At 40.9% G+C, this 13,840-nt stretch overlaps 1 protein-coding gene across 6 annotated transcripts in view; it reads left to right on the forward strand.

Annotated features, from left to right (window-relative positions):
- ppfibp2b (PPFIA binding protein 2b) overlaps nt 1-13,574 on the forward strand; it is an 88,165-nt gene extending 74,591 nt beyond the window's left edge. For 5 of the 6 annotated variants that reach the window (XM_031738304.2, XM_039615711.1, XM_031738305.2 and 2 more), the window contains 17 exons: nt 264-325; nt 419-494; nt 594-676; nt 795-862; nt 938-1,003; nt 1,085-1,145; nt 1,367-1,414; nt 4,363-4,519; nt 7,351-7,486; nt 7,583-7,702; nt 7,838-7,988; nt 9,619-9,730; nt 9,817-9,905; nt 10,045-10,167; nt 10,707-10,832; nt 10,918-11,106; nt 12,624-13,574. In XM_031738304.2, coding sequence (XP_031594164.2) covers nt 264-325; nt 419-494; nt 594-676; nt 795-862; nt 938-1,003; nt 1,085-1,145; nt 1,367-1,414; nt 4,363-4,519; nt 7,351-7,486; nt 7,583-7,702; nt 7,838-7,988; nt 9,619-9,730; nt 9,817-9,905; nt 10,045-10,167; nt 10,707-10,832; nt 10,918-11,106; nt 12,624-12,875 — 1,919 coding nt within the window. In that variant the 3' untranslated portion in view covers nt 12,876-13,574. The remainder of the gene's footprint in view (nt 1-263; nt 326-418; nt 495-593; nt 677-794; nt 863-937; nt 1,004-1,084; nt 1,146-1,366; nt 1,415-4,362; nt 4,520-7,350; nt 7,487-7,582; nt 7,703-7,837; nt 7,989-9,618; nt 9,731-9,816; nt 9,906-10,044; nt 10,168-10,706; nt 10,833-10,917; nt 11,107-12,623) is intronic. The other variant, XM_039615709.1, reaches the window with a different exon arrangement.
- The last annotated feature ends 266 nt before the right edge of the window (nt 13,575-13,840 follow it).

Genomic DNA, 13,840 nt, shown 5'->3' on the forward strand with positions numbered 1-13,840 from the left:
TTTCTGATACTGATGCAAGCCTCATTAGTTCTTCTCTCTGTAATGATGCTGTTGACAATGCTCAGTTTCCACGTGTGTCCCAGGTGATGGTGCATGGGCAGTTGTGCTGTCAGCATGTGTTCGTTTTGCTTGATTAGTCCTATTTGCACGGCTCTCATGTCTGTCACCAGCACCGCTTCGTGCACCCATCAGCTGCCCTGATCTAACTAGCTAGCGTGAGGGTACAATAGGATCCTTTTTAACTTCTTTGTCTTCTTTGTTAGACCAGGAATACCAGAGGTTAAAGGTGGGGATGGAGTCTTTGTTGGCTTCAAATGACGAAAAGGTAATGAAATTATTTTTGCCACTGCTACAATATAGATCATTTACAAGAAGATTAAATAAAAAAGAATGACCATTTTTGCCTTGGTGATAACAGGATCGGCGTATAGAGGAGCTTACCATTCTGCTCAGCCAATACAGAAAGATGAGGGAGGTCATGGCACTCACACAGGGTGAGCTTCCTTTTTCTGTATTGTGAGTTTCTGCTTGGAAACCTGTCTTTTCTCTCTAACGTCAGTATGCTGCCAATTGTTGTGGTTTCTATCTACCAGGAAGCAGCGAAGAGGAGCTGAGTGGCAGTTTAAAGCTCAAAGCCATCACTCACAAAGCACACTCTGACATCCTCAGATCAGAGGTAGGATTATGCAATAGATCCACAAGAAATGTTAAATAATAGTTAAAGAACTATTGGGTTAATAATTTCGCCTCATTTCTCCACAAATGCTTTGAAAAAACATTTCGTTTCTGCATAGCTGTCATCAAGAGGATCGTCACCACATATGCTGTCCACATCCCCGTATCAGAGGGATTTGGATTCCAGGTATGAATGCGCAGCACTCGTACTGCACGTGATGAATGAACGCCAGACTCTGAGTTAACTCTGTGTCTGTTGTAGTTTCCAGAACTCTGTGGAGACATCGCTGGTGTCCGCTGCTGACCCAAGTTTGTTTAATGGATCATGGTAAGCCCTGCTACAGTACAAGCACATTCAAAGTGTACGTCTGCTTAACCAGATGTTAGTGATACAATTTTCTTTCTGCAGGCATCGGCGCCGGTTGATGTCCAGCAGTCTTGAGGAGTTGCAGAGTGGATCTTTACAAAAGGTCTGTTAGTGTTTGCCTCCACGATTCACTTGTTTAATATAAACATACTAATCTCTATCTAATCCAGCCTATCACATCTGCTTCCTAAAAAGTACTTTAAATCAGTTCTTTCTAGCTAATCTTTAATGTTCTGTTAATCTGACTGTGTGATTGCTAACCTTCTAATTCTGGGTTTGTGTGTGTGTGTTCTCTGGTCTCTCTGGTCTGTCTGTTGGCTGTAGGCTGTAGAGATCCAGCCACTTGAAACTGAATCAGATGTAGGGGCCGAGGTACTGATCTGCAACATGATGTTACACATTTAACTACACAAATCACATGTATTCATTATACATCTTTAGATTACAGGATTAGTATATATTTTTTGTAAAGAAGATGAAATAAATGAAAATATAAACAAGACTTGGGTTGTGGCCAAATAGTCAAAAAAAATTACTCCTAATCAGTTTTTCCATGACCTGTATGGAAAACACCATGAAGTCAGGGAAAGATGTAATTTCATAAGGAAAAGAGAATCTGACGGCTCATTAAAATGCTGACATGGCACAAAAAGAGCTTCAAACACATATTGCATACTTTGCCTTGTCTGTTTTTACCTTGTTGTTTTATGCAGGCTGTATAAATATGAACAACACGATGAATCTTACTGCAGGTAACCCTTTAATGTAGGCACCACCACCTGCTCATATCACATTGGCTGTTGTACTTGAAACTACAGGTTAATACGTTCTGTGGTCTCTCGTCTCTACTCCATCACTAATCTTCTCCGGTGTAGACTCCCCGCAGGAAATCTCACCCTGCTGTCCGCTCGCATTTTCTCTTCCGACTAAAGAGATGATCCTTTGTAGTCGTCGCCTTGATTAAAACAAGAATTTTAACAGAGTGGTTCATAGTCCATCTTTGGTCTAAAACATAGCCCCACATTTGCATGTTATGTAATAAGAAAGCAGGATTTATTTACATGATAATCTGCACCAGACGTCAGTTACTTTGATCGTTTATTGTTGTGAATCGTCTGACGTGCGATGCTTTGAATTGTCAAGATGATCTCCTTTCCTTTGAGAAAGGGTGGATTAGGGTTTCCTCTGTTAAATGAGGCAATAAATGAAGCACTGAAGCACCTTTTCTTCAGTATTAAGAGAATTCAGACAGCTCTTATTACAGCTGCCACATGGATAGTTTGGGGCCACTTTCCTTCTCTCCTTCCTTACCCAATCTTCATGACCAACTTTTTTCCCCCCCTAATGAGAAGAAACTGTATCTAAAGATATATTCACATATATCCCTCTAAAATTTGGATCATGACCACATTCTTGCTTTTGCTTTTTTCTTTTTCTTTTTTTTTTGTAAATACCAAACATCATTTTCACCTATCAAGTTAATCACCTGATGATTTTTGGCTTCTTTCTGGCCACCAGCTTACATTTTTCAAGCAGAAAATCTATTTATTCATAAAATGTGACTATGACTGTTTTTGTCCAGGTAATGGGCAACTTTCCTCTAGAGTTCCTAAATATTCTGTTATTTTGTAGTTATTATAAATAAACAAATAGTCTAAAATGTATAGAATGATGCACTTGTTCTTCTATCCTATTCAGTGATTTCTAACAGGTTCACATTATTTTGTTTGTGCCAGCAAGTCATCCATCCTCATTATACACGTTTCACAAATAACAGGAAACACTTTAATACTAAGTTTTAACCTAAAAAAAACTAACTTTAATAAATAAAGGTTAAGTAGAGATTGGACCCCAGCTCTGTAGCAGGAGGGTGAAATGATCTTTCAATAAGCAGTAAAGAACGTTTTTAGAAGCAGTGGACTGTGAGCAGAGATTCGAAGAAGACTTTTCTCTATTCTGTCACAAAAAGTTTGAGCTCTTTGGCCACAAGCAGAAACCTTTCGATGCAAACTGAAACTTGATACAGGTCTACAGACTAAGTGCCTCAGCAGGACATGTTTGCATTGCTGAATAAACAAAGAAACAGAGCAGAAGCTTGACAGCTTCTAATAAGATACAAACTAGGAGAAAATAAAAACAGCCGTAGAACAAGAGACACTGGCGTGGCTGCTCACAGCCAATCACAGTCAGTCTTATTGGCTTGAAGCAGAGGTTAAAGCTTCAAGCGTGGACTGGGGAACCAATGAGGTGCACGGGCAGGAGGCAGCAGCAGGACAGGCAAGTGGAGGAGCCAATCATGGGAAAGGGGACATACTAATTAGTATCAAGCCATATGAGTTAAGACTTAAACATACTAATTATCATACATTGAAAGTACACAGAGTGTTAGTCATACAGAAAGAGGCAGAGTACTGAGAGATGTAACAGAAAAGCAAAAAGTAATGGAGTAGTTTCTGTGTGTTATATGGCTGCATAAAAAGAGCCACACAAGGCAAAGCATCTCTTAAATAGAACTGATGCACTTACATCAACAAGTAATTGTTGAGGGATATGCATAACATATCCCTCGAACAAAAACAAGCTCATAGCGTTGTCTTCTTTTCTGTGAGGCCACTTATAAACTGCTGGAATGTGTAGTAATGCTGTGCTTTATAGCAAACAGTGATGTAACTGTCCTGGTGCCCTCTGACCTCTTGTTCTCAGTGTGACAAGTTCACGAGTTCTTCCTTTGAAAAAAAGTTCTCCTGTGCATTACAGTCAATATATAATCGTATAATCATACTGCGTCTACACAAACAAACACACACACAAACGCACACACACGCAAAAGGGCCAAGACCCACCTGAAGTGGCTGTCGGTAGTACTTGGCATCACAGCTGCCTCCCAGCTGTTTCTTTCTGCTGGCCTTTCTCCAGTTATTCTCTCAGACCCCGATGACTTTAATGCGCGGTTATATTCCAGCAACATCAGACATTCACTCTCTAAAGGACAGACGGTTATGCAACAGAGGAAAAACACAAATCACCTCACGGCCCCGCTGTGATCTTATGAAAGCCATCAGAGCACGGGTAAAGCCACGAACTTTCAGTGTATTTAAAGAATAATGTAAAAAAAAATCACATAAACCCACATAGCAACAAAATACAGAGATTAAGGTGTCCACTTTGTTAGAGTCAGAGGTGTCTATTAAGAAAATCATTTTAGATTCAAAGCTGCAGTGAATTTATTGAATTGTATACATTTTAAGATTATATCTGGAATGTGATGCCAGACTTGGCAGAAAGAGTAGCACACTGTTTGCTTTTTATATTTTGTGCAGAATCCCCACATGGAGCTGAACAAGTACCAAACTCTGCCGGGAAAACTGAGTAAAAAGAACGAGCCGCGGGCCGAGCTGAACGGCGACAGAGACGACGAGTATTTATCTCCCGTCCAGCTCTCGCCTGTCCACGGCCACAGCCAGGACTACAGTCTGAGTGAGTGTTGTATCTGTTAAGTACCATGTTTTAATCTGTGAAATCTCAAATGCAGGTCTCTCACTCTTTGTAATTTAAACCTAAAAAACTGCGTATCACTGCAGGGATTAAAGTTTAAATGTTTGTATGTTTTTGGGGAATACACTTATTCAGCTGAGCTAAGGAGCAGCCTTCAGGCTGTAGCTTCATAGTGACCATACACATCTTATTTAGCTTTGCAAGAAAGCCAACAAGCATATTCCCCCTCTTGTGTAACTTTTCCTTGGAATATAAAGCAAGTGATTTTGGTGAACAGATCATTTAACACTGCAAAGCAAAACAAAACAAAAATAAAAAATTATTTTTCGTCTTTCTCAACTAACTCTTCGCCCACTGCTTCCTTTCTGTGCCTTTTCTTTCTCCTCCTCCTCATGCCTGCTCTGCTGTCGGATTGCTCTTTTCTCCTGTTTGTGCTCTGACTGCAGTTCGCTGCAGGAGTGCCAGTGCTCCGGTTTTAGGTACTGTATGCCCTCACAGAAACTCAAATGTCAACACTGAAAATACTCTTTCAGAAGAACTGAAACGCAGTGTTTCTGTGACTGTGAAGTCACTGAGAGAAAGCCTCTTTGAGCAAACAAAAGCATCACCTATCTCGTGAGCAAAACAAGATTTTCTGCGAGGTGAGCGGAGTCAGGGTGAGCAGCCGTTTTCGCTGAGGATGAAGCAGCTTTAAAGCCAAGGATTATTAGGACTCCCTCACGACTCAGAGAGCTGTCGAAGATAATGCCCTCCTCTCTCGCATCAGCATTTGCTGAATTAAACACACGCCTTAAAGCTAATAGGCAGAAAAGCACACGGCCACCCGTATATCTGCGTACACAGAGCCAGAGCTTAAGAAGGCAGGAGGGTAATCAGAGGACTGTGAGAGGGCGAGGAGTGCAAGCTTAAGTATGTATGAAGTTCAACTAGCTAAAACACCCCAAAGTAAACAAAGAAGGATGCAATCTGGCATCCGCTCCCACTCGCTCTCGTGGCCTCACCAGGGTTGCACGGGCTCACAGTCCACAGCTGACGCTCCCTGTTGAAGGAGCAAATGTTCAAACAGGAGTGAAATCAAAAGGTTGCTGCTTCAAATAGTTGAAGACTGTGGTAGGGAGGACATTCACTTTGAGCCTTCACAACAAGGCTGCACTAATCAATCTGTGGTACTGTGCTGGCTGTGTCCATCCTTTCTATACAGTCTATGAGAGCAATATTTAAAATACATTACTGTTCTTATTCAGTGACTTTTAAGAAACCCTGTATATTTTGCACTTATCTTAGAAAATCGTTTTCTGGTTCTAGAGTACTTGGGCAGATATTCTTGATCCTACCACTGAGTGGCAGATAGGATGGATAGATGTAGCACGGACTAACGTGCATATTCAGAGGTCTGTGGATACTAACTGAGACAGATATTTAGAGTAATGGGCTTGAAGCAATGATTTAGAGTATTTCTAAAGACTAAAATCATACTGTCAACAGCTCTGCTTTACAATCAAACATGTATCCAGCATTTATTTTGGAGATAAAGACGCTTTGACTAATAATGCCTTCTGCGTTTTTTCTGCTTGCTTCCTTCTCACTTAACTAACCTCTTCTGCATCAGGATCTCCTGGAAAACATGACCTCTATGATGTTGGTGGGTATATCATTTCACCCCTAAGTGTAGGATTTCTTACAAACCTGTTGAGAAGAATTTGCCAGCTTGTCTCTGTATCTGGGGCTAAATAGGTTATCTGCATCATTTTATGTAGCACTGTCAATTATTGGACAGTTTAACAGCCACATTTGAATTATGACACAGTAAGCCCTCCAACATAGGAGAAAGGCACACAGTTTTAGGTCTGTTATGTCTTTGTGTCACGTAGTAGCTGTTTTCCTTTGGTGTCTTTTTCCAGCTGCTCTGTGCATCTTCCTGTTTCTTTGTGTTGTTGGTTATACTAAGTCACTTGGTATATTTTTTATGTTTTTTGTGGACATTTAAGGTTTGTTTCTAGCTTTGTTTAAAGCCTTTCTTGCAGCCATTTAGCATCTCTGTGGTCGATTTGGGATGCAAATCTTTGGAGCTTTGTTTCTTTGTGTTTTGTCTTTTGCATCTCTATATGGTTATTTGTCCTCTCTAAGGTAGTCCTGTCTCTCTCTCAGAGACAAATTTGTCTCTCGTTTGTAATGAAATTCTGTTTTTGTGTATATAGCCTTCTTTTTGCAATTGTTCTCTTGTGTCTTTGTGGTCACTTGGTGACTTTATTGTTGTCTTTGGATGTCTAGTGCTTGTGCTGTGTTTTGGGATTTCTTTAGAGTAATCCTAAATCTCTTTTTGAGCTGTCCTTTGACTATTTGTAGTAGGTTTTAGTAAAGAATATTTGCTTAAACACAAAGTCTATGACCTATTGGTCCCATCAATAATCCTTTCATGGTACCAGCTGTAGAAGTAGCCAGGAAAGTAATTCCAGAACAGTGACTATAGGTATGAGTAGGAGCTTTAATATTGTGATAAGAAATAGAGGACCATACTGGGAATTCCAGACTGTTGGTCTGGTGCACAAGGAGCCAACTATAAAAGGTGTAGTGCTGTACAAAAAGTGGTTTATTATTAAACAGCTGCATGCCGTTGCATGAAAAATCTCAATTGTGATACGGTCAATTTTCCAAACAGAACAATCTCCCATACGTGTGATTTAATTTGGAGCAGCAGATGTTCATGTTGTTCTGGTCCATAGCAGGAAACACAGATACTCTGGATCCCAGAGCTCCCCTCAGGTCCCTGCATTGATTCCCCTCCTCATTGTTTTTTTTTTTTTCTGTGGCAGAGCATTCAGAGAAGCTGGAGGAGTGCTTTCCGTCAGACCAGTCCCCACTGTCCTCTGGAGTGGACTCTGGACAGCAGTCTCCTGTCTCACCAGAGAACAGAAAGGGTCACAGAGGAATTAGGAAACTCTGGGGGAAGTATGTTTTAAGGATATACAGAGCACACACTTAACAGCATGTTTGGTGTCCTAAACTTTTTATATTTATACTCATGTTCTCATTTCTATCCGCAAGGATCCGTCGCAGTCAGTCGGGTAGTCCTGTCCAAGTTCATGACCCAGAGCTAGGAGACTTCAAGAGGGGAGGATTCAGAGCTACAGCTGGACCTCGATTGGCCCATTCAGGGAAAACACGGTATACTAAATAATAAAATATTTATATTTAAAAAATTGAATAGTATCTCAAAGGCTAATATATTGGCTAATGACTAATGTACAGTATGTGGTTGCGGGTGCACGGTTCACTTTTTGGTGTTTTGTTCCTACGCAGAGATCTGAAGACGCCATTTTCTAAGTGGAACACAGAGCAGGTGTGTGACTGGATTGAAGACATTGGACTAGGTCAGTACAGCATCCTTGCTCGCCAATGGGTCACCAGTGGTCAGACTCTGCTATCAGCCACGCCACAAGACCTAGAGAAGGTATACACACTCAAACGCACACATCACTGCTTTATAGAGTATGGTTCCTAAAGTGATGCTTCTAAGACAACCGGCACACACAATCATACTGTGTTGGTTTTCCATACAGCGTGTCACATATTTTCCATTTCTACCTGTCTGATCATTGTTGCCGTCTGTCTGTTTGTTTGGTCTTTAGTAACGCCTGCCTCTGCCTTTCAACCAGCTCTTTAGTTTCGCCTTCAACACTGTCACATCATACACCTCATCCCCACCTCCAACCTTTCTCTGCGTCTCATCGAGATCATTTTGATCAGATCGTTAACCCAAACAGTTCTTTTTCTTTCCTCAGGTTAATCTATATTGATGCTGTGATCCAAGGAAACTGTCAAACCTTGGATCGTCGTATCAGTACCTCTCACCTGAAGCTGCAGTTTCTGTTTTTTTTAAATACCTTACCTTATATATCCTTCTGCTAGGAGTACACAACTGTTTGTTTATTTATGTACTGTGTTTAACATGGTTTTTGACCATTTTGTTATTTTTCTTTAAGTTTAAATTCTTCATCTTTTTAATAGAATGTGGGTATTTGAATATACTTTTCAGGTTTGTCCTTTTATGGTATGCAGCTTGAAGTATTTCTTTAGCTAAACTAATCTTAAGTTTAGGTGCAACCAGAACTTGGATGTATTTCATTACTAAAAGGTTAGTTTAATCATTTAAATTCAATCAAATGACCATCAGATAGTCAGATTGAAAGATAGGGTGAGAAGTTCAGCCTTCCAAATCCAAAGGAGTTGTGGTGGTTTGGGCATCTGACAAATATGCCTCCTAGGCGCCTCTCGGGTGAGGTGTTCTGGGCATGTCCCACTGGGAGGAGGCCCCAGGGCAGACACAGGACACGCTGAAGAGCCCTGGATAAGTGGAAGAAGAAGGATGAATGGACGGATGGATGGATGGAGGGATGGAGGGATGGATGGACGGATGGACGGATGGACAAATTTTCAGTCATTTTATCAATGATTGAATTAATATTTTTCAGGTTTATTAATTTATGGGTGCTCCACATTATCTGCCAGTTTAACCACTTTTGCAGTAGAAGAAGCTACTTCAGGCTGTTCCTTTATTCACAAAGGGTTGCCACAGCAGTAGCTCTGCATGTTATATTTGGCAGATTTTTTTTAATGTTGAATGTTGAAAGCTAACTTCTTTCAGCTAAGCCTTAGCTCTCCTTTAAAGGCTATATATGCCTTCACTCCATGTTGGGTTGACTACTGCAATAGTTGAGTGTAAGCAAGTCTTTGATTTCACATCTGCAGCCGCTCCAGAACATTGCTGCCAAGCCACATAAATCATGAAGGACCTTTACGACAGGATCCTTGCTGTTGCTTTTAAACTGTGGTTTACTTATTCACATCAGAACCTAATCAACACTAGAAATGTTTTAAAATCCATTCAAAATTCACTGGCTTTTAAACTAAGCCTCAACATTTGCTTTTATTTATTTGTAAGATTTTATTACTTTTGATATTCTAAATAGTGTTGTTCTTTTTTGGTAGTACAGCACTTTGACCAATTTTGCTTTTAAATCTGGTTGACTTGACTAAACTGTAACAGGAGGAAAAAGCCAATCGTTTCTCTTTGTCCACAGGAGATGGCCATGAAGAATCCACTCCACAGAAAGAAGCTTCAGTTGTCCATCAAGGCGATCAGTAGCAAACAGCCTGAAAAATCTGCAGAGCTTGATTACCTCTGGGTTACCCGTATGTAAAGGATTCTTTCTCTCACATACGCACAGACACACATGGGAAAATCTCCTCAGAGAACACAGTTATGTTCTTTGTTCCAGGTTGGCTTGATGATATTGGCCTTCCTCAGTACAAAGACCAATTTAATGAAGGAAGAGTGGATGGGCAGATGCTGCAGTATCTCACTGTGGTGAGTTTGTAACTAATCAATTCATGTTAAGTTAAATCAGTGTTACAGTATGGGGGGAAAGGAGCTTTCAGTTCCCCAGAAATAAAAGGGATGTATGACATGTTTCCCTTCTTGTATCTGTCTTTGCTCTCCATGTTAGAACGACTTATTATTCCTTAAAGTGACCAGCCAGCTGCACCACCTCAGCATCAAGTGTGCCATTCATGTTCTCCATGTCAACAAATTCAATCCCAACTGCCTCAAACGCAGGCCCGGCAATGAGGTATTGTTAACTCATTTATACAGTAAAGTGGAAAGATGGCAAAAGAGCCATTAGTGAGTGAACTCTTAAATTAAAACTTCAAATCAGATCTGCTGTCTTCTTCTTTGTAAGTTATTTTTGTACATTGTATTTGTACCTCACCGCTTTTGAATATCATCTATGTACATGGATTTGTCATAAAGACTCCATCCATGAAAGTCAAAAACTTGATCACCCGTTCAAGGTCATCGCTTGTGGAAGTCCTTGTTCTGACTACCTGTATGTGTGTGTGGCGTCACATGGTGTCTCATCACAGAGGTACCTCAGTTCATAGATTCCTGCTCACAGATGCACGTGTTGGTGGTCAGAATGGGACATCCACTTTTGCCACATTTGCACATGCAGACTGAGTACAGTTTATATAACTATGGTATTTGGGGGTTTTTTTTATCACTCTGTGCAAAAAAAAAAATCAGATTTGAAGAAAACATCACTTTGTAAGGTTGAGAAACAGTTAAAAAGTCAAACTAGAACAAAAAATACATTTGTGTGTGTTACAGAGCCAGTTCACTCCCAGTGAGGTTGTCCAGTGGTCTAACCACCGAGTCATGGAATGGTTGAGGTCTGTGGACCTTGCAGAGTATGCCCCAAACCTGAGGGGCAGCGGCGTGCATGGAGGGCTGATAGTGAGTACATAAAAGCAGCCGGCATCTGGAACAAAATGGAAAACAAGAATTTAAAAAGCATCTGACATCATTTCTCCTCAAATAGATGCTGGAGCCTCGGTTTAACTCTGATAGCCTGGCCATGCTGCTGAACATCCCTCCTCAGAAAACTCTGCTGAGGCGCCACTTAACCACCAACTTCAACAACCTAGTAGGATCACAGGCTCAGCAGGAGAAGAGGGAGTACACTGAGGCGACAGGATACTCCCCACTCAGCATCACCGCTAAAGTCAAGGTAAGAAAACATAAGAAAAGACTCCATTATACAGCTGAGAGTAGCACAGGCAGTAGGTAAAATAAGGCATCATAAGAGACCAGTTAACACCTTCCCTCTCCCTGCAAGTGTGAGAAAAGCACCTTAATCCATGGTGAGACCTCAGTGTGTCAGCTCGGTTTAATCTCCGAGCTCTTCCAAAAGTTTAAGCCAGTGAGAGCAGAGTAAACCCACGAGTGCTCTGCTGTTCCTCACATCTTTAAGACTCAGTCATCAGCCACAGTGTCAGCTCAAAGTGCCTCTTGAAGAAAATAATTAAGTAATAATAGAAGAATAATTCATCATAGGAGAATTCACGCTTGCATTTGATCCACTTATGATCTTGGACACTTAGATCTTAAATTTCTTGAGCTACACCTAATGCAGGAAATATTTATGTGGATGTTTTTGTGGAGGTATATAATACTGTGGATCGGAAAAAAATCCCAAAACGAAATTGTTATTGTTAAGTTAGATTTTTTGCAGACGAGCCAGCTATGAAGTAAAATCCAGCAGTGCACAGAGGCTCTTGTCTGCATGAGGAATGTTAGAGGACACATTTGATGAATGTTGTTGTGTGTCGCTGCCTTGTGTTCCTCATTCACATCTACTAAACACAAAAAAGAGCAGATATTAGGAAAATCCATACAGATGTGATTACAGGAAATGGAACAAAACTGAGCACAGCATTATTTTGATCTCTGTGTCAGCCTGCATTTCAGAAATAGTGTTTTAGCCTGCATACAATTACCCTCTGCAAGCCCCTTTGCAACCCACTGCAATGCCAGCTTCCCTTTCATGCTGCTCTGGTCTTTTCACTTGGCAGTAATACCAGTGCAGTGTATCAGTTGAATTACAAGTACTCAAGATATTCAGTGCATCTCAAGTTTCCAAGGTGTGATCAAAAGAATCGGGGAACAGATCCATAAAAATCCAAAAATGCCATTACATGATTTAAATCTGATCAAGGAAGCTTTCAGAGTTGTTTGTCCTTGCTGTAGTTTTTGTGCATAGGACTGGGAGTCCACCCTTTGTAGTGTTGGTGTTAAGATCTCCAGTTTGCATCTGAATAACTTGTAACAATAACATTTAATCTACAACATCTAATGAATCTCCTTTTAGCTCTGTTTTGTTCTCCATATATTCCTTAAAAAGCGGCTGCATCTTCCATAAAGTTCAGCTGCTAGTCACAACATCTGTGTGTGGTTTGATGCTTGACATGCGAGATGCAGTTTTATCAAAAGATTTTTTTCAAATAGTTGCCTGCAGCTGTTAATGATGGTAAATCAGTAAAGAAAATCACATGTGAGTTGGGTAATCATTCTTATTGACATTGTTGATGTAAGAGTAGTGATTGGCACGCCTTTAAACGTATTGCTTCTTGTTGTAGAGCGTATCACTAGTCACATTGTTCTAACATTAAAAGTCTTCTCAGCAGTCACTGTTGCTTTGTTGAAGCGTGACAGTATGACGATGCTTTTGTTCCTGTTTCACTGCAGCCAAAGAAGTTGGGCTTCTCTAACTTGACTCACCTCAGGAGGAGACGGCCGGATGAATCTACAGACTATGTCTGCCCCATCGAGTCCTCCTCGCCTCAGTCGGGACAGTCTGCAGTGAACGGGGTGCAGATGCGGCCCTACACAGGCTTCAGAGGCCTGAGCCCCATCCTAGACCGAGAGCCCGACCGCTCCAGGGACCAGGTGGGGCTAGAAGACAGCAGAGCCGACCCATCTCCATGGCAACAACTGTAACACCAACAGCACGGATGACTGTTGTCATCCTGTCTATTAGCCATTCAGCTATCTCTGCTACTACTCTGCTTCCTTTGCTTGCAGCCCATAATACCTCAGTCCATCCCCTGACGTGCTTTTTTAAGCCCCGCCCATCAGCCCGACCCTGTGCCTTACATTTAGAGATTGTTTCTCAGTCAGCTGCTTGTCACGCTGCAGGGAGTCCTGAGACGAGCACAATTCAAGTATTTTGATTTCAGCTCCGGTCAGATGCCTAACTAACCCAACCTCAGCCTCAAACCTGTGCCATGACTCTAACTCATCACCAGAGAACACAGCCTCTCTCTGGATTCCTGTGACATCACTTCCTGTAATCCATACAGCATATACAGACATGTCTTCTTGTACAGTATTAAGCCAACATTTGTGCACCACCAGTAGATTATTTTTTATGTGTGACCTTTGATTTTTCTAGCCAGGTTGAATGCAGTTCTGTTACATGGTCGAGATGAACTTGTGCAATATTTACATAAAATAATGGAGGGATTTTATTTATATCATTGCAGAGAAAATCATAAAATAGCATGTTTTGTTTGAAACTTGAGGTGGTGATTTTTGTACCGTTATTTTTCATATTTGACTGTAATAGTATTTTTATAGCAAAGAAAGGAAGCTAACGTGTGGTTTATCAAATCATTTAATAAACAAAATCCGATATGAGCAAAGTTGATTCATTCTTTCTGATGATCAGAGTAGAAGCAGATGTGTAAAATGTTCAGTGTCCTTTATTTATTTATTTTTTAGTTGTACATCATTATAGGGGGCTGTACTGGACATTTTCAGTGTTTCCCACAGAGGTAGATTGCACATGCAAAAGGAGGAACATCCATGCTGTCTTAAATTATAAGAGCTATAAATTGTTGCCATTAAAGTCAATTTCTCATTCTATGTAAGGACTCAAAATTTACCACATGCTCTTGTTTTGC

Source organism: Oreochromis aureus, linkage group 7 (assembly GCF_013358895.1).
Source record: "Oreochromis aureus strain Israel breed Guangdong linkage group 7, ZZ_aureus, whole genome shotgun sequence".
Classification (NCBI taxonomy): Eukaryota; Metazoa; Chordata; class Actinopteri; order Cichliformes; family Cichlidae; genus Oreochromis; species Oreochromis aureus.